The 20,244-nt window shown below is 33.3% G+C and overlaps 2 protein-coding genes and 1 long non-coding RNA gene across 5 annotated transcripts; 2 read left to right on the plus strand and 1 right to left on the minus strand.

Moving 5' to 3' along the window:
• The first annotated feature begins 1,583 nt into the window (after positions 1–1,583).
• On the plus strand, positions 1,584–2,318 carry LOC143193823 (uncharacterized). Its single transcript, XR_013005108.1, has 3 exons — positions 1,584–1,712; positions 2,063–2,128; positions 2,191–2,318. It is a non-coding gene; the product is annotated as an uncharacterized LOC143193823 (long non-coding RNA).
• A 309-nt stretch (positions 2,319–2,627) lies between these two features.
• LOC143193814 (protein zyg-11 homolog) lies at positions 2,628–8,611 on the plus strand. 2 transcript variants are annotated; one of them, XM_076400218.1, is made up of 11 exons: positions 2,628–2,995; positions 3,052–3,339; positions 3,399–3,676; positions 3,735–3,993; positions 4,050–4,302; positions 4,653–4,874; positions 4,951–5,035; positions 5,765–6,017; positions 7,333–7,499; positions 7,560–7,749; positions 7,976–8,611. In XM_076400218.1, exons 1-11 carry the CDS (start codon positions 2,878–2,880, stop codon positions 8,119–8,121), a joined length of 2,259 nt encoding a protein of 752 aa, XP_076256333.1. In that variant the 5' UTR covers positions 2,628–2,877; the 3' UTR covers positions 8,122–8,611. The 2 variants fall into 2 exon arrangements, with proteins under 2 accessions (XP_076256333.1, XP_076256334.1); XM_076400219.1 differs by having other exon boundaries at positions 2,629–2,995; positions 8,346–8,611.
• A 1,993-nt stretch (positions 8,612–10,604) lies between these two features.
• Wee1 (Wee1 kinase) lies at positions 10,605–20,232 on the minus strand. Of its 2 annotated transcripts, XM_076400228.1 has the most exons (8): positions 20,163–20,218; positions 19,683–20,104; positions 19,467–19,606; positions 19,216–19,411; positions 18,782–19,152; positions 18,500–18,717; positions 18,277–18,433; positions 10,605–12,855 (listed from the first exon to the last, which is right to left on the minus strand). In XM_076400228.1, exons 2-8 carry the CDS (start codon positions 20,074–20,076, stop codon positions 12,733–12,735), a joined length of 1,599 nt encoding a protein of 532 aa, XP_076256343.1. In that variant the 5' UTR covers positions 20,077–20,104; positions 20,163–20,218; the 3' UTR covers positions 10,605–12,732. The 2 variants fall into 2 exon arrangements, with proteins under 2 accessions (XP_076256343.1, XP_076256342.1); XM_076400227.1 differs by having other exon boundaries at positions 19,683–20,232.
• Between the last annotated feature and the right edge of the window lie 12 nt (positions 20,233–20,244).

A 20,244-nucleotide genomic window follows, 5' to 3' on the forward strand; every position in this document is an offset into this window, starting at 1 on the left:
TAGTATTAAGACAGATAATGACAATAAATTTTAGAATAAGCAGTTTTTAATTTGACCGTTGTAATCACATTTCAAGATATTTAAACTAATTCTTCAAAGATATATACTTTGTATTTTTTTATTATTCATAACCAAAGTATTTTATTGGTCAATCACAAAAGCAGATATAATTCGAAGTTGAGTTCTTTGAAAGTTAAAGGGTAAAATAGGACCGGAACAAATTAGATTTATACCTGGCGTCAGTCATACAGTTATTTATTGGTAATTATAATAGGTAGAATTTGAAATTGAGTTCTTTGAAAGTTAAAGAGTAAAATAGCACAGGAACGCATTAGATTAATTAAAGCTTCCCGAACGGCATTTTAATCCTACCTGCCTAGGAAATATAAACTCCTCGTTTCTCTTTAATTTGATAAGAGCCTTCTAGAATTAAGCTATGTATGGTAATAAGCATGCAAGGAGTGACTGCAGTAGTGATTTAACTGTACAGCGAGTGAGTGAATTGTGAATTGCTAAACTACATTATTTACCTGCTGAAATCGTCTTCCATTACCAGCAGCACTAGCTTAAAATATCCGGTCTGGATTCAGAAAACTTCATTTGAAAAATTCAATTGGAACAAATGATATAGCTCCTTTTGAACGTAATTAGGGGGCTCCTTGTAACATTGGAATGTAACTTTTGTCTGTTATTCATTGCCCAGACCTGCTGTTTTAATCTTACGCACGTTGCACAAACATCGATTTGGAAAATCAACAAATTTAATAAAAAAAGTACCTAATAATTGCCAAGATAACATTGTTCTTTTTACCCTGTTACATTAATAAATAATCTTGAAAAATAAAGTTCCAAAATGCTGCTATATTTGTGTATACACAAAATAATATATATTACAAAATCTATGTAAGCATAAATTTGGCACATTGTTTTCAAAGTAGCGACTATGACGGTAAGTACAGAACATAAAAACCAATCGAGTGAAACTACTAAGTCTGAAAATAGCGACTGAAATAGTCCATAGAAAATACGAAGTAATAATTATAGTAATGACTAAATAGTCGATGGTTCTCAACTACATTTCAATATAAAAAAATAAATATATTCTTTAAACATTTGAAAAACCTTTAAATTATGTTTAATAGAACTCTAAAATTGATAATTGATGAGGCATTTATAAGAGTATATCAAAGGGCGAGAAGTAACAATTATTATAATCAGATAAAAATATGATTGCAGTCAGACTAGCTGCTAAAATTCCAATATATACTATATTGGATGAAACCCGAGCTAATTTAAGTAGTGGCTATTTAAAAGGACTAGATTTATTGACTCAAAGATTTATATAATATTCAGCAAGCAAACCAATTTAATTCCACACATACAAAACAGAGATGGGGCAAGTGTTGAAGCATAAGTAAATGAGGTCAAAATACAGAATGTTAAATAAGTAAGCCACAATTTTAGTTTCTGGGTATCTATCCTACTTTAAATAAAGATAATTTTTTGTTAATCATAATAATTGAAGGACAATATGAAATGTTAAAAAAATGTAGCCATGAATGTATACATGTATATTCTATATACAGGTTTATTGCATATCGATTTGAATTGCATTAGTTGCATTTATTGAATGGATTGAGAGAGAAGGTGTGAATTGAGGTTTCCTTTGTAGTTTTTGCATATCGAGGAGATACGATGAGGAAATAATGAAGGTATATTTTATGGCGCTGCAAAATATATCTTGTATTTTTAAAGTAATTTTAAAGATAAATGGATGCTTACGTTTTACTTAAATAGACAATAGAAGATCGTTAAGTCAAGTAAAGTTAGTTAAATTTAAACTTCAGTTACAAGTGAGATTTTAAATTAATCAGCGAATTTCTATATATTATACTCTTTATGTATACGAATAATTTACAGGAACTATAAGTTTGGTTTGTTTTTGTATTGTTTATTATAAACAATTACATATTGTCTTATTTTTTATTTTTTCCTTTCAAAGTAATTTTACAATGAAAGATGTTTATAAAAATTTCTTCATATTACATTTTTTATATTATAGGAGACGAAAAATATATCAAAACATTTTCAAACTTGGGTCCCAACAAAAATATTAGGTTAACAACTGGTAAATTCAAAATAATTTATTCTATTTATGTTATATTCTTCAAATAGACGTATAATTTTCAGCAACTGGCAACATTGCAAATTCAAATGTTTGTGGGCATGCCAGGATTTTCCAGAACTAGATTCTTTTCTGATGTAATAGCCACCGTACAGAATTTGTCAATAATGTATATAGCTATGCCGAAAAAATATTTATATGAATTATAAGTGAATACGATATTTTTTATCCGATATGTGGTTGTTTTTGTTAACCTATTTTTGAAATTGAGTTATATATTTTTGAAATTTGAAAAAAGTGAAGATATTTATTAAACATATACACCTTTTAATTATTTCTAATACAACTTAATTTTAAAGGTGCATTTATTAAAATACTACCTACTTTTTAAAATGTTAATGTGACATGTAGAAATCTATATATCGATATATTTTGAAATATCGAAATATCAAAATTTTTAATGCCGCCGGCATCCCTAAAACTATAATTATTGACAATTTCTGTTTAGGTTATAATTTTGTCCACAGAATAAGTATTTCCAAATTGTCTGATTATATCCGAACTCTGACAGTTACGTATTTAGGAGGTGATTAAAAATACCTAAATACAATGCCATTTTTACAATGAATAACTAATCTCAATTTAAATAATAATAAGACGATGTAAAACCTATTTTTTTGCGGTTTTACCACTAAGTATTACACCTTGATTGTCTATGATTCGATGTTGCTTCAGTGATATTTTTAATAAAAATGTACGAAAGTCCCATTTCTCTAGAAGAAACATGTTTAGATGTTATTTGTGATAATATTTTGACCTATATAGAACCTCAGATTTTAACAAAAAATGGTTGGACGACAAATATTGAAGGTAAGAAGAAAACATCTTACAATCTGTTGGTTTTTTAGTGTTTCTATTTTTTTCAGGGAGCGATTGTTATGATGATGAGCGTAGTGATAAGCGGTACAAGTTCAGGGATTCGGATATATTTTTGATAAATAGAGTATCCGAGAAATTAATGGACAAGATGATGGAAAAAAGGATCTTATGCGACGCAACTCTTAACATATTTTCCGAGCGAAATACCAAATTGAAAACAGTAAAAATAAAAAACTGCAAGGTGACGAAATGTGGACTTGAGATCTTGAGGCAACATAAGATAACAGATTTGGAAATTGTTAATTTGAAAAATGTGAGCATAGGAGATATTTTAGGTTTGTTCTTCAGTAGTTGTGTTTAATAACCAGTATTTAATGGCAGTTACCTTTTCTAGACTGTTTAGGTGACTGGTCCCTTCAGAATTTGGTTAATGCAAACTTTGCTAAATGTACTTTTGCTGATATGTTTAGGTACTCTTTTTTTACAAAGTTGGTAATTCTGAAATCTCTGAAAAGCCTCAATTTATCATATACTGAATTGAATCAATCGACCTTAAAGATTATTTGTGAGAATTTAGGTAATTTGGAGCACATTGATATATCTGGCACCCAAGTAAGAGATCTAAAACCTTTGTGTATGTTATCGGAAAAGCTTGTAGCGCTGTCACTTTGTGTAGGTATTTTGAAATACATCTTTTGGTTCTATGATTTAATCATAATTCTATACACAGGATTCAATTGGTGCTATAGAACATCTGATACCAACTTTGAAACAGATGAGTGGGCTGAAGTTACTTGATGTGAGTTTGTTCAACGAGAAACTAGATGCACACAAAATAATTGCTACTAGACCAATTATTTTACAACTTCTCAATACGGAATCTCTTATGCCGAATCTCGTTTCATTGGATATATCCGGCTGGAAGGAAGTCGTACCCAGGGAATCGCTATTGACGTTCATTAAAAACCATCCAAAGTTGGAATTTTTGGGTAAATGAATTATCGGCTTTTTTTTTTTCGTTAGTATATCACTGAACTATTTTTAGGTATTGTTTTAAATGACGTAACATTCGAGTCGGCCTTCTGCGATTCCACAGCCTCGAACTACGTGCGCAACATTAAAACAGCAGGTCTGGGCAATGAAGAACAGATAAAAGTTACCCTTCAGTGTTACAAGGAGCGCTCTAATTATGTTCAAAAGGCTCTATATCATTTGTTCCAATTGACAAGTTCGTTTTCTGAAGCCAGACCAGATATTTTTAAGCTAGTGCTGCCGGTGATGGAAGCCCACTCCAGCAGGTAAACAATTCACAACTCACTTGCTAGCTGTGCATTTAATAAATCACTCTCTGCGTGTTCTATTCTATCTATTGATGGATTTTTCTTAATCTCTGTGTATATCTATTTAATCTATACATATATACATCTATACATACATACATATACATAGAGTGTGTATATATATATATATATATATATATATATATATATATATATATATATATATATATATATATAACAATAATAATATAATAACAATAATATAATTAACAGCTCTTAGTTATATTTATTGTTTGATATAATAAGACAAGATAATGAAAAGCCCTGATGGCTTGGTTTATAGAAATTTTAATGAATTCATACTGTAGGTTTGGAGTACAGATGGCGGCCACGGCCTGCCTCTATAACTTGACCAGAGGCGATCTCAGCAAAAACATACATCCGAAATCGTTGAGCAAAGGCGTCAATCTCACTCTGATAGCTATGGAGTCGTTCCCGGATGAATTTCAACTCCAGAAGAATTCGCTGCTCACTTTATGCAGTGATCGGATACTCCAAGAAGTGCAGTTTGATCGGTATCGTTGTGCGAGGTAGGCTCGTACGTCGACCGAAACAAAAGAACTAACTTATCGCCTACCAATCCTAACCTATCGCGTTCTTTTCTAGGTTGGTTTTGGATGCTTTGTGTGGTTTCGAGGATGCTAACATGAATAGGATGGCTGTAGCGATATGTAGTATATTGGCATCAAAAGTGAGTATAAGAGGCATCGGAGACTATTACTTTGGGTTAATTACGGCAAGAGGTTGAGTGGAATCATGTTTCAAATACGCTAAAGGGCGAAAATTCAAATAACTCATATTTGAGTCTACAGTGTTGCCAATTGATGATTTTTTGTGTTCATAGAAAATCTGGTGCACAAAAGTTGCCAATATCGAGTCGATTTTTTAAAAATCGGTATTCACGTTACTGACCTTATAAATAGATAAATTCTGATTTCAGGGAGATTTGTTTTATAGGTAAACATAAATTTAATCAAAATAAAGTTTTACAATGTTTTTAATATTAATATTGAAGTCTAAAGCTCTCGGCATCAAAATTAAAATAATCTAATAATCAATAAAATTATGATTTTTTTTTTGAAAATACTAGACCAATATAATTAAGTATTTCATTGTGTTTTATTATTTTTCATGGTACGTTTTTTCACATTTTGCACTATATTCTATGTATATTCTATGACATACATTGTCTGCTTTGTCCCTCAAACAATAAATGATTTCATAGTTAATTAATCCATCTGCCACATTGTTATTTAAACTAAGTATATATTATTTGTTAACCTTAATATATTTTAAAACTTAATTCAACCTGGTAAATTAATATATTCCCCATACAATGCAGACAAAGCGGCAACACAGAAATATATTTTTTGAATTTTGGGTTTATCAAATATTTACCGTGTGCGATGTTTCGTCGTAGGTTTCTACCGAAGAAACATCCGAATTGGGCGCCCGTCCCGTCTACATGCGTAAGCTTTTAGCGATGGTGCAGAGCAAAGTGGAGTCTCGCTTGTCGGACATCACTCTCAAGTTCACCCTGAGCGCCCTGTGGAACTTGACGGACGAGAGCGCGTCCACCTGTGCCGTCTTCCTGGAACAAAACGGCGCCAACCTCTTCCTAAATGTGCTCAGAGTGTTTCGTAATAATTCTCCCATCGAAACAAAAGTTTTGGGTAAGTGAGTTTAGCCTCAGTGACATGTGTGTGTGAGTTTTTTTGTTCTAAAATATGATTTAATGACACAAACGTAACATAAATACTTTCGTTTCCTCATTTTAAGACTCGAAGAAAGAATATTTTGATAAATTCATCATTATAATTACCCAATTACCATATATCTATGATTATTCAAGATTATAAATTCGGGTCCACTTTTAAACCGTTTTCAACTACTCGAAAAGGATTCTTAACGTTATTTAATGCACTGAACTCGGCTATTCAATCCTTTTGTCAATATTGACTCGAGTTTTCTCTTGGTGGCAACACTGAGCTCTTATAATAACTATCGTTGCATTTGGAACTTTTGTGCTGTGACTGTGATTCGGAACGTTTCAAAGTGTTTTGTAGATGTTATATATGTTCGGTAAATGTGAAAAAATCATGGAAACATGGAAAACATACATGGAAAAGATAGGTCTTTTCAAGTAAAGATTGGTGACGCAGATTTAGGAATCGGAAGCAAAACTCCACAGGAGTTCCGCGAGGTCTTCCATTAACCTCGGCCCTGTTTAATTTGTACAATCGAGCACAGCATTTTATGCAGACGACATAGCGTTTTTCACCACCGGATACTATCCCGATACCATTCGTAACAAACTCCAAGACCAACTCAACCAGGCGATCACGTGATACACGTTCAGGTGCAGGTTAACCCGAGCAAACCTCAAGCTATTCTGTTACATCGTTGGAGTAAGTTCTATGCATACCGCCTTCAAGTTGTAGAAAAAATCTAGAAAGTTCCATACCTTGGTCTCCAATTCGACCGTAGGTTCCAATGGTCAGCAGAAATTCAACACGCTATTTGGAAAGGAAATGGCGCGGAAATAGCCATAGTAGTGGATATAACTCTGCAGAAAAAGTAAACTCACAAAAATGCTGGTCCGATCAGTCTGCATTTTTCGAGGCCAGGTGTGGTACAAACACGTGTCTGAGAAACAACTTGCGCAACTCCAAGTGTTCTAATCCAAAAAATCCGCGCGTTACTCAATGTTCCATAATTTGTGAGGAATACTTTTTAATTTAATAAATGGCCGTTAATGGTCAAATACAGTAAAATAATGGATTTATTGAATATTTCGAAAACTAGAGCCAATTTTAAAAAGCGGGCAGCTGGTTTGCATTCAGCTCCCCAATTTACGTTATAAACAGCCTTTGGTTGTTCAGGTCCAAAACTAAATAGAACTAAATTAGAACGTAGATTCCAACACGTCCATTGTTATGTTTAGCAGTTAAATTGAGCATTGTTTTGATTTAGTGTCTCGATTCGCAGGGCTGTTGAACAACATCGCCGAAGTAATCAAGCTACGCCAGAGTCTCATCAACGACTCCCTCATCAATGAACTGTTCCACCTTCTCAGATCGGAGAATATCGATGTCAGTTATTTTGCTGCCGGCATTATTGCTCATATTACTTCGGATGGAGACGAGACGTGGAAGGTGAGCGCCACTCGTCATCATTCGTTGAAGGGATCCTCCGTTTTCGTAATCGATTTATAGATCACCGCCCATAGCAGAGCAGAAATGCTGGAGGAACTTGCTCAGGTTGTGTCGCAGTGGAAGGTTCCCGAAAGCGAAATGGTAGCTTATAGAAGTTTCAAACCATTCTTTCCCCTGTTAAGAGTGGACATGGATTATCAGGTTCAGTTGTGGGCGGTCTGGGCGGTTCATCACGTTTGTACTAAGAATCGTAAGTAGATTTTTTACCAGCGATACAACTTACTTATATTATTAGATATGCTTAGTGCAATCTTAACATTTTTTTAATTTAATTTATTACTGCTGTTGTATATATATACCTAGTTTTTTATCTACTTTGCTCGCTCCCGTTCTAGACGATATCCGATCTCAATCTCTGTTCCTCAATGTCGCCCAATTTACATTTACAATTAACTAACACTAACAAATTATTTCAGCGAAACGGTACTGTCAGATGTTGTACGATGAACGCGGCCATACCCTGCTCAACGACCTGCTGAACTTCAGCGACACCCACCCCGACATCAAACATATCAGCCGTCAGATCCTGGACACTCTGAATCAGAACGGTATCCACGCATAGGGAGGGGGAAAGGAAACAAGCGATCTTGTGATGTTCTAGGCTTAAACATTTTACTCTATACATATATGTGATGTCTTTAGTTTTTAATTTTTTTCGTAAACTTTTTTTTAATTCGTAAACGGACGGAGAAAAAAGGAGAGAGCTTTATATGAAATCGTAGACTTTTTATTGTAGACTCGTTTAATTTTTATTTATTATATATGGTAATATATTCTATATTCTAGATCATCTTTATGTTATGTTCGAACGGATCATTGTTATCGAATTGCGGATCTATCGGATAGAGGAGTGATGATGGGTCGTGCTTAAAGCGCATGGCACGTTCTCCAAGACGAACGCTGCCGGTTATAGATATTTCAATCAGTTCAGGTTAATTCGAATACTAGATTGTTGTGCCAATTGTAATGTATAAAACAGAAACCATAGAGCATGTATAACTGTTAGTTGTTTACTTACAACAGCTAGTCAAATATATCATACTGTTGGAAAACTGCCGCTCATTTATTTTCTATTCCTACACCCTATTACCAGTTTAAAACTATATTATCTTATTTTCATTTAAAAAAGGACTGTCCTTATAAATTTATACGGGAGTTTAATTCTGGGAAGTCACAACTTGCACACAAAGATTTGAATTTGCAACGTTGCCAATTATTGAAAACCATACCTATATTTGAAGAATATGATATAAATAGAATAAATTACTTTGAATTCGCCCGTTAACCTAATATTTCTGTTGGGACTCAAATTAAAATGTTGGTATATTTTTCGTCCTCTATAATATGAAGAACTTTCAATTTTAAAGAGAAAAACAGAAAATAAAACAATGTATAATTATTTATCAATACATAAATACTACAATAACAAATGAAACTTATAATTCTTCTATATTATTCTTATCTTGAAGAGTATAGTATGTTATACATTACATATATTATTAACAAATTAATCTAAAATGTCTCTTGAAACTCAAGCATAGAAAAAAAACTTTCAAGTTAAAATTTAGCTAAGTTTACTATCTACTATTATAAATTTATATATTATATCTAAGTGATTTAACCTTTTATAAACATATTTAATTTTAAAAGGAAAAAGAAAATAAAACAAAATGGAAGGTAACAAATATAATTTATTTATCCACATATAAAAAGACAAGAATCAATTTATCTTTAAAATGACCCAATACTGTATTTTGCTTAAAAGATACATTCATTGTTTTCGTCACTGTTATGGGTTGTACCTGTGGAATTAAATTAATTTTCTTGTTGCTTATTATAAACATCTTTGAGTCAATAAATCTATTCTTTCTTAGTTTCATCCGTAGTATCCATTGGAATTTTAACAGCTACTTTGGCTGCAGTCACATCGTTATTTGATTTTAATAACTCTCGCCTATTATATTTATTTTGTTGATTGACCGACTATATGATCAATGTACTTTTAGTTTCTCTTTCAATAAGACAAAAATTTCCTATGAGATATAAATGCCGTGAGTACACCACTGCTTTGAAATCGATAGAATACTGACCTTGCACCTACAAATAGTGAACTATGCTAAGACTAATTATGGAGTGTATGAAACATTTTCATTAAAAAAAGTAATGCCTAAAGTAGAAAGGTAATTTGGCCGTTTTATGCTTATCGAGTTAATTAATTCCTTTAAACCAGCATAGTTTGAGTTTGTTTTGATTTTTACTATAAAATTTATTATTTTTATTAGCGTAAATTAACTTCTTTCTTTATTCTTGAATTTTATCCTAAAAGTAGTTTGATGGGTAATTACCGATAAAGAGTGAAATAACACAATAATTGTATTCTAGTCATTTTGTGGAGTAAAAGCACAAACCCCCAAGAAGTTGGAGGGTATGCATTTGTTTTTTTTATCATATCACATTCATACCAAAATCATTGAATAACAGGTCGCAATCATAATATCGGGTCCCTTGAAGCGGTTTTAATACAAATACCGCGGATCATCGTAGAATCACTTGATCGAACGTTCCAATACAAACGCTGGAGAATCGTCGATGCTCAATCTCGACCATAGAGAGACTTGACGTTCTAAGCATTCTGAAGCATCGTTCTGTCGTCATTGACGCTAATTTCATGTTATCACGAGGTCTGATTGGTCCACCGGAATCGTCGAGACGACGAAAAACTTCATTCTAAGCAAGCAGCTTAAGACTTTGCCAGAAAATTAATAATTTATTGTTCTGATTTTTATATGTGGAAAATTAATTAATTAATTGTTAATTTATGTTGTGGTCAATAGACTTCCTCTTGTTGTAGACTGTAATGTAAGATTTTAATAGTTCCAAGGCTTGGGTTAGATCTAAGAATATAGCTGAATCTTTTCACCTTCATAGGTTTTTTAATTACATCTGTTTTTCATCGGCCTGTTTTTAGACGGGTGATAGGCTAAAGTGGTGTAGGGGTGGAAAGGTGGAGTAGGGGATGATTTCCCAAGTAAGAAAATAATCGGCTTTATTCTAAAATATATTTGGCATTGACAAAAAATTTGTTAACATACAACATTAAAAGATATAAATGCAATCGATAAAAGGCACTTAAAAGATATTTAAAGGAGGGGGGAATGTATAATATTATGCTAAAAATTTTAGCAAGGTCATATAAAACTAAACAATAATAATAATAATAAAGTAAAAATCTCTAACCTAACTTACATATATATATAATTGATTATCACATTCATACCAAAATCATTGAATAACAGGTCGCCATCATAATATCGGGTCCCTTGAAACGGTTTTAATACGAACACCGCGGATCATCGCAGAATCACTTGATCGAACTTAACGTTCCAATACAAACGTTGGAGAATCGTCGATGTTCAATCTCGACCATAGAGAGACAACATTCTAAGCATTATAATGGATCGTTCCGTCGTCACTGACATCATGACATCTGATTGATCCACCGGAATCGTCGAGACGACGAAAAACTTAATTCTAAACAGCCTCAGACTTTGCCAGGCGGTTAATAGTTTATCGTTTTAACTTTAATATGTGGAAAATTAAATAAAAACATTATATATTTTTAGATTACTCAAATTCTGGGCCTTTTTATCCTGAAGAAACGTACTTATTTGCACAGGCACATTTCTCGTCTTACACTATTAATAGATTTGTATATAAATTTGGTTTGTTTGTATATATTTGATTTATGTATAATATTTTCACATTTACATGAATAGCTTGAAATATATAATTGAAATATTTAATAAAATTAAATATTTAAACTATGGTATATATAGTTACTTAAGTAGATTTTAATAAATCCCTTGTTACTTAAGATAGATCAACTTTTTGAAGTCAGAATGTATACTTTTCCAAGCAATGGAAGATAATTATGTCGAAATGTTCGAATGCGTGTATGTGTAATATGTCAAACAAATTCCTATCCAAGGTTTTTTGGCAAGACCTGGCGTTATCTGTGATGAATACTGTATTGTTGAATTTTTGCTTATTTCTTTTCTCATAAGGATACTCAAAACACAAAAAATGATTAGCGAGAGGTAAGGCGATACTTTTGAACTTGTTGGAATGAGTTACTTCTTTGACCCTCCTTACTATAGCCATTCAGTAGGCCTGTCCACAATATTCACTATACTCGATATTAAGTACCGATAGAATGGCCAACTTTTTAAAATATCAATTTACAACCTAATATATAACGTTACAATTGTTCTAACATACCAATCAACGTCGCAACTAAAACGGCACCTGCGCTTTAAGTGGAGTTTCCGCTCTATGGTCTCGACCGCAGCGCACGAGGAAAAACCGAGTGACACCTGCGACGATCAACGCCCCACGACGCGAGACCGTTCAAAACTGGGACCCCTTCGCAATCCGAAACGGCGAATCGTCATCCTTAAAACACACCATCATCGGGAACAATCAATGCAAAATCGCGACACGGGTTCCACGGGCATATTTAAATTTATACAGCCATTTCTTTATACAAGAGGAGAAAAAAAAAACAATATCCTATCTTCATATCACAAAATAACATTATCAATCGTCAGATAATAGAAATTGATGAAATAATCAGGCAAATATCAATGAAACAATTCGAAGGACGAAGAGTAAATATAACAATTTTTATCAATTTATTCAATATAATAGTATACGTAAAATATTGCTTTCGATTGTTTTTTCGTGTGTGTGTGGGGGGGAGGGGGATGTAGGTGGTGGTACTTAAGTCCCGCTTGGAGTTTTAGATGGTTACAATCTTTTTGAACAAACAAAAATCGCTGAGTATTCACGAAGGACCGATACAAAGAGACAAAAGGTGTATAGACCAGGTAAAACTTCATCGGGATCAAGAACCGTGAGACCGTAAACTTAACCTAAACAAATTCTAGAGTAAGCTTGTAAACTTTTTCGAGAGCTGCTTTAGTATATTTCAGTCCGAATAAAATATACAAAACTTATCGAGATAAAATGTGAGTATACGCTAAAATACGTGTGTATACTTTTCCAACTACAACGAACAATTAGCTAAAAGTGAAACAAGAATACTGAATTTGTTGAAATTGGTGTCTGTACTTACAAGTACCCTAGAGAAAAACGCGGTAGATTCGCACGCGCGTTAGAACGTGGTCGTACTGACGCTCCTGTTCACCTTTTTCCCGATCAGTCGCGAGCTCATCTTCGCCACTCCGGGAATCTTCATTGGATCCTTGGCGATTGTTTTGATGCATATCGTTGCTTCCTGAAACAAAAGGTCAGCCTCAATCAGTACATCGCCCATTATTAATTGAATTTAAAGCTTTTATCAACCATGTAATTGAAAAACTATCTACAGCCCTTCCAATAAAACAGCCAATGCACGTCACCAACACCGTCGAACGTATCGCCAAATTCAGTTTATAAAAACGTAAAATCTTTTTTGAACTCAGAGAATTTTTCTTTCTCATTTTACTAATTAGCATAACTGCAGTTAAAAAGAGACGGAATGAAGTCTGATGCGTCCGGACATGTAACCAAATCGGTCCACACAATTCCATTTTTTTGGCACTGGTCGACACCGTTGTCATATGTCATATGCGGCAACGTTGCATTATAAATTTTGATGACGTGCGTTGGCTGTTTTAAGTTCCACGATCCACGAAGAGGTCTAACGAAAGCTCTAGTCATTGCTTTTAAAATAATACAATTTTTAAAAATATATAATAAAATTATGGAAGCTTTTCTTTTATGATATTTACTTTTTTTAGAAATAAGCCGGACAAAAATACACCGTATATCAGATGGAGACAGAGCATAACATCTTCCTCATCACTGCATATTCAATCAAACTGAGTTGTTATGGGATGTGGTAAAGAATTATTACAATATACATGCAGGTATACAATATTTATACTGCAATATACATACAAGCAAGAACAGTTTGGGTATGTGGAAAGAAAGATTGTCTACAATAACAAGCGTTAGTTTGGATGAACTCTTATTAGACACAGAAAGAGAAATTGACAAATGATGGAATTGGGAACTAGTGTTCTATTGGAAATTAACATGTTAGTTATTGACTTGAATAGTGCCTCAGAATGTGACAGTGAATGAATGAAACTTTCTGGATGTGGGATTATGATTTAATTACCAAAACAGGGTGATGAGTGATTTTTAGTTAGCCCTAACCCTCAAAAGATGCGTGTATAAATTTGACAGCTGTCGGATCATTAGTTTGTGAATTATAGCATTTTGAGTGAAGAAGTGAGAAGTGCTGTTTCACCAAAACAATGCACCGTGTCACAAGTCAATGAAAACGATGACAAAAATCCATGAATTGGGCTTCGAATTGCTTTCTCATCCACTGTATTCTCCACATCTGGCCCCCAGACTATTTCCTGTTCTCAGATTTCAAAATATTCGCTGTGAAGAATCGTCGAATGAAGAGGTGATCGCCGAAACTGAAGCCCATTTTGAAGCAAAGGACAAATCGTACTACAAAAATGGTATCGAAAAGTTGGAGGGTGGCTATAATCAGTATATCACCCTTAAAGGGAATTATGTTGAGTAAATTATGTTATGTGGCTAGGGACTTTTCAATTGACCTGTTATATGAGCATTCGGTTAGAATATATGAGAAAAAATTCTGTTTTGCAGATATGGAAAATGCATTAGGGAGAATATTAGTAACAGAAGAAACTAAAGACATATACAGTGAATTACTTGATAAGGAAACAAAACTAAGTGTAAATATGCTCTCTAATGAAAGTAAAATACATTACTTGGGTATACAATTATTAAATAATCGGATTAGACCGCCAGGGGATACCATAGGTGGTTTGTAAAAGAGTTCAATGCACATATAATAAAACAACTTTAACCTACAAGCTACTGTGGCAGTATTATCAATTGTAGTTTAAGTTCTTCAATAATATATGCATTAAATATTAGATCAAAACAAACATTTATGTTTCATGAGAATGTTGTTATATTAAATATAATCTATTAAATATACATTTCCTTTTGAGATACCTTGTGTTAAGTAAGATAATATCGAACACTAACAAATAAAGATTAAAATTAATTATTGTTGATTTTCTATTAAACCTTATAAGTTCCAATATTTAGCTGTAAAAATAAATATAAACATTAAAGAATATAACAATTTTATAACTTTTTACGGTTGCGATTATCAAAAGGGATCGGTAATAAAACAATATAAATTTCATTAGTGGTATTCAGTTAGAATGTAATCAATATCTTTACCTGTATTTTTAAAGTAAATTTCGACCATTCGTGCGGTTCTTTCGGAAGCGAATCTTTATGGTTTTATAATTTTATATTTATCTTTTTAATGGGATTTTTGAATGGGAAGTTTGTTTTATGGGTTTAAAAATTACTTGAGAACTGCGGCGGAAATACCGATTGGTGGCTAATATATTTTACCTAAGAAATAAGCCTATCAAAATAAATTGTTTTTTAATATTGATTAGTGTTTGGTTTGGCTTTTAGTAATGTTTCTAAGAAAAGAGAGCTTTTAGATCTAATGATTCGAGAGATTGTAATATTATTAAATTAAGGAAGTCAGAATGTTTTGTTTGGTTCAATTTTTTTTTATTATTTAATTAATATATTGTTACTAGTCGTTTCCGTCTAACCTACAATTTGTCTTTATGCTAACTTAAATCTAGGTATGAACTACTTGAATTGAATCTAGGTAACTACGAGGACCCATCGGCCCTAACTCAGTCTCTGGTGAAATAATGTTTATACATGTCACTGCTGAATTTTTTAATATATGCACCTCACTACACAAGATCAGATGGTTCGATTCTTGTGAGTCTGTGTCCTGTTCTGGTGTTATCCAAAATTTCAATAATAGTATGAGAATGGAGTCTCTTCTCATGCCCCCTTGCAATTCTCTTGGTTTCTAGACTGACTGCGGGTATCTGAAGGTCTCGATGTTGGTAATCAGTCTTATAGTATTTGGGTGGACCCACAATAACTCTCAGGACTTTGTTCTGAAAAATTTGTATTTTATTAATGTTACACTTTGCAGAACATCCCCATAATTGAACTCCGTATGTCCATATAGGTTTCAATATTTGTTTATATAATAGCAATTTATTATGTACTGATAATTGTGATATCCTTCCAATTAGCCAGTACATTTTCTTATATTTCAATTCCAGTTCTTTTCTTTTCTTCTTTATATGTTCCTTCCCGCGAAGTTTTGCATCAAGATTCATTCCGAGATATTTAGCGTTGTTGCTATATGGAATGTCATTCCTAGATGACAATGCTTTCGTAGGCTTTTTCAATAACATCTGTTATTCTGTGGACCTGGTCAATTGTTGAGTGTTTGTTAATAAACCCAAACTGGTGTGTTGGTATTAGATTTTTTCTATGATCGGTTTTATTCTTTTCAACAGGAGTTTTTCAAAAACCTTAGATATTACTGGCAGCAGTGATATAGGTCTATAGGATTTTATTTCGTTTGGTGACTTCCCAGGTTTTGGGATCATTATAATTTCCGCCATCTTCCAAATGTCTGGGGCATGTTTCAATCTAAATGCTGTATTGATCAAGTTGGTGAGTTTTATAATTCCCTTTCTTGGTAGTTTTTGCAGTAATTCTCCTGTTATTAAATCGTAGCTTGGTGAATTCCTGGGGTTAATTACAGTTTTAGTAACTTTGGTTAACTCTTTCGGAGTGACTAATTTAATCATCGAATTTTCATCTTCTATGTCCGGTAAATTATGTTCAATATTAGCTTCGTTTGGTTTGAAGTTTGGTTCAATTGATACGATTGCCTAATGTCATTTATTAACGTTTCTTTTGTGTTTCAGAACAATTTTATCACAAAAATTTATTTGAATTATAATTGGTAAATGTCTGGTATTTGCTTAATAATACCACAGGTAATTAGTAACTTCATTTAGTATATAATCAAGCTATGTATACAAGAAGCAATAGATCATAAATAATAATAAAAACAATGAAGAAATTAAGGGCAACTGCCTGTTGATTGTAAAAGCTACTTAATATATGTTGAAATGTTTTCATTTGTTTTTTTGCTTCTATGAGTTATCGTGCTCTAAGAGTGACACTAATTTTGTTATTTTCAAAACGATGGATTAGAAACAATTTCGTGTTTTAATTTTTCGCTAGTTCTTGATGCGAAAAAATAACGTTCAAGCGGAAGTAAGCAAAAGTATTATAAGGGCTTCGCGCCATCAGAAACAACAATAAAACGTTGGTTCGCCGACTTCAAACGTGGTCGTAGAGACACCGATGATACAAAACGGCCGAATGAGGTGGTAACACTAGAAAACATCAAAAAAATCCAAAAAATCGTTTTAAATGATCGAAAAGTGAGGTTGCGTGAGTTGGCTAACATCGTAAAGATATCAAAAGAACGTGTTGGCTTTATATTGCATGAACCTCGTTATCTCTGTGCATTATGGCTCAAAGAATGAAAATTTTGACCTAATATGAAATATGCCTCTGGCCCAAACGTAAAATACTACAAAAATCGCACCGACAGTCAACGTGTTAAATCAGAACTTGCTAGATTCTTTCAATATGTAACATAAAATAGTATTGTCTAAGATTCTAGATTTATTTCTAGATCTATTTAACTAATTTTTCCCAGGCTTTATATCCAGATGGACTAGCCCCTCTGAATGTATGTAGCGTAATCCCTCTGCGACGTGAAGAAGCATTCTTCTCAATTCTATCGCACTCAGGGGCTCTTTTGCTATCTGATCAGCCAATGATCCTTCATTGCAAAAATCGCACCGACAGTCAACGTGTTAAATCAGAACTTGCTAGATTCTTTCAATATGTAACATAAAATAGTATTGTCTAAGATTCCCTGTTATGTTTTTTTAAATATTCAAACTCCTTAAAATTCGTACGTTATTGGTTAAGGAAAGCAATAACAATCTATATATTAATCGGCTTAGCGATATACAGTTCATTTAATGATTATAAATACATTACTATAATATAATTTCTAATTTCGTTCGTTACTGTTTTAACTAATATACAAATAAGTATCACTTCATTTAATATTCAACGTTTATGATTATAACATAAAAGTAAATAAAAATCATATATACTTATATTTGATGCCCTGAAGCTATTACAGCTCTGAAAATAATCTTACTCATGATACTTTGTTATAATGTTCAGTGATTAGTTCAGTAGTAATTTAAACTTATTAATACTTTGTTGGTTATTAAAACTACATTGAAATTACGTTTAAGTGCCATTTAAAAAAAGGTTACAGAGTATTGGTTCTTGAAATAGTTTGTTATAATTTTAATATACATACATCTGGATCCAAAATGGATTTTAATCCAAAAATGGATTTTCATGTCGTTTCTTTGACCGGTAGCAGTGTTATTAGTTTTACCTTTGCCTAAGTTTTTGACGATAAGCCCCAACGAGAACAGATCAAAAATACAATTGTATATTTTTTCCTTGGAACATTTCTGTTACGAATGAAACTTGATTAGGAGAATGTTTAAACTGTTCGCATGCAAGAACCAAACGCAAAAATCCGAAAAAAAAAAACAACTGATGTACAAACTCCAAAACTATGTTATTGAATAATTTTTTTCACCAAGTAAAAGTAAGACCACAGGTAGGCTAATAAATTGTGAGACTTTGTACTCACTTTTAACTGCTTGACCAACATCTCGTTCCTCATCTTTTCCGCATTCAATTCCCTGGTGAGATCGGCTTTCGTTTTGCTGCCGTCAGGATTTAAGGCTCGATGGTGTAGCAGTTGGATTGTGCTGGGTCTCTCTGACGCGACAGGATGAATCATTGATCTGCGCAAAAAAGAACAACGTTGTTCAGTCATAAACGTGCCCCATGAGATGATAGAACTTGCTCACTTGATTAATTCGAAAAGATCCTTAGACAATTTGTGAGGTAGTTGCGGTATTTTTCCATCCCTAAGAGAATGCCACTGAGGACCATTCTTAGGTAAAGGACCAGTACCTGCACACTCCAAAGCAGTCAAGCCAAGAGCAAATACGTCTGCTTTTGTTAAATGACTGTAGTCTTCGTGCAAGATTTCATTGGGGAGGTAACGACAATCGCCTTCTTCAACCTAATAGAAATGAAAAGAAAACATCACCATCGATTCTTGAAATATTTAACTTTTCACTGCATACCTGAGGGTTGGACAAACTTGTAACATGCCCCAAATCGCCAATTTTGTACGTTATCTCTTCTTCATACATCGAATTGTCATCGATTTCTTCAAATCCATCATCTGCTGAATCATAATTTGTCAGGTTAACTTTTTTCTCGATGGATATGAATATATTCCCAGGCTTTATATCCAGATGGACTAGCCCCTCTGAATGTATGTAGCGTAATCCCTCTGCGACGTGAAGAAGCATTCTTCTCAGTTCTATCGCACTAAGGGGCTCTTTTGCTATCTGATCAGCCAATGACCCTCCATTGCAATATTCATTCTGTATAATCATGTGATTATCTTCAGCCCATGCTGAATAATACCGTACTACATGTTGGTGTTTACCTGATTATGGAATAATCATTAGTCATAACAATTAAAAAATAAAAACTTATTTAGTGACAATACCTAATACTGCATGAGCATAGACTTCATTTAAAGCAGTTTTTTCAAAAGCACTCCCTGCGACTGGCCTAGTGGACTTTTTGATGGCATATACACAACCATCTAATCTATTTACACATTTAAAAACTGAACCAAACTGTCCTCTGCCAATTAGTTCTAATTCTAGAAACTCTCTATGATATCTTGGTATATTACTCTCCTGTGGATTAGATTAAAATGATATACATTCGATGAAGTAGTGAACTTTATCTCACCTGTAAAGCGACCCTCTTTGTTGGTTGTTCTATTTCATGGTCTGAAGCGTCTGAATCATTTAAATCAAATCGAGGAGGTTTCATTTTAGGGGAGTCCAAAGACCTAACAGATCTTGTCCTTTTTTTTGATAACAATAATCCTAGATAAATAATTTTAAAAATACATGACAGGGTCGGTATTTTCTACAAGACAAAGTAATATATAAGTTTACTTACCATTTGGCGTGAAGGGATTAACATTAGCAGCTGGTTTCTCTCTTTCTGCATAAGCACTAGGAACAGCTTTTGGCTTGTCTCCAAATAATCTACTCCTAGGCAATGGAGTGGTGCAACTTGAAGACTTCTGAATGATAGTTTTTGGTGTGTGAGGGCTGTCAAATAACCTTAAAGCCCTAACTCTTTTGTAAGGCGGACTGTAACTCATCTTCTGTGGTGCCGGTGTCCTATTATTATTGTCACACTCAGAGAAGTCGATCTTCCTGATCGAGGGTGGACTGGCAGGACTGGCGTCGCCTGGTAGTTCGAAAGACATATCTCCACAACCTGATGAATTAAAATCTTCCACTTCCACATCTCTAAACTCGTCTGAACCAATATTTGAAAAAGACATCGTTATTTTATCACTTATTATGCACTTTCTACGAAAAAAACTACTTATTTTAATATAATCAATTGTCAAATAATAAATTTTCATACACAACAGATAAACATACGCTCTTAACTTTCCATTAAAACGGTTATTTTGCTGGTTGACGCATCTGCGTTCAATTCGACCAAT

The sequence above is a fragment of the Rhynchophorus ferrugineus genome, unplaced genomic scaffold (genome assembly GCF_030347505.1).
Source record: "Rhynchophorus ferrugineus isolate W39M unplaced genomic scaffold, kcgeb_rfMv2 rfM3, whole genome shotgun sequence".
Classification (NCBI taxonomy): domain Eukaryota; kingdom Metazoa; phylum Arthropoda; class Insecta; order Coleoptera; family Curculionidae; genus Rhynchophorus; species Rhynchophorus ferrugineus.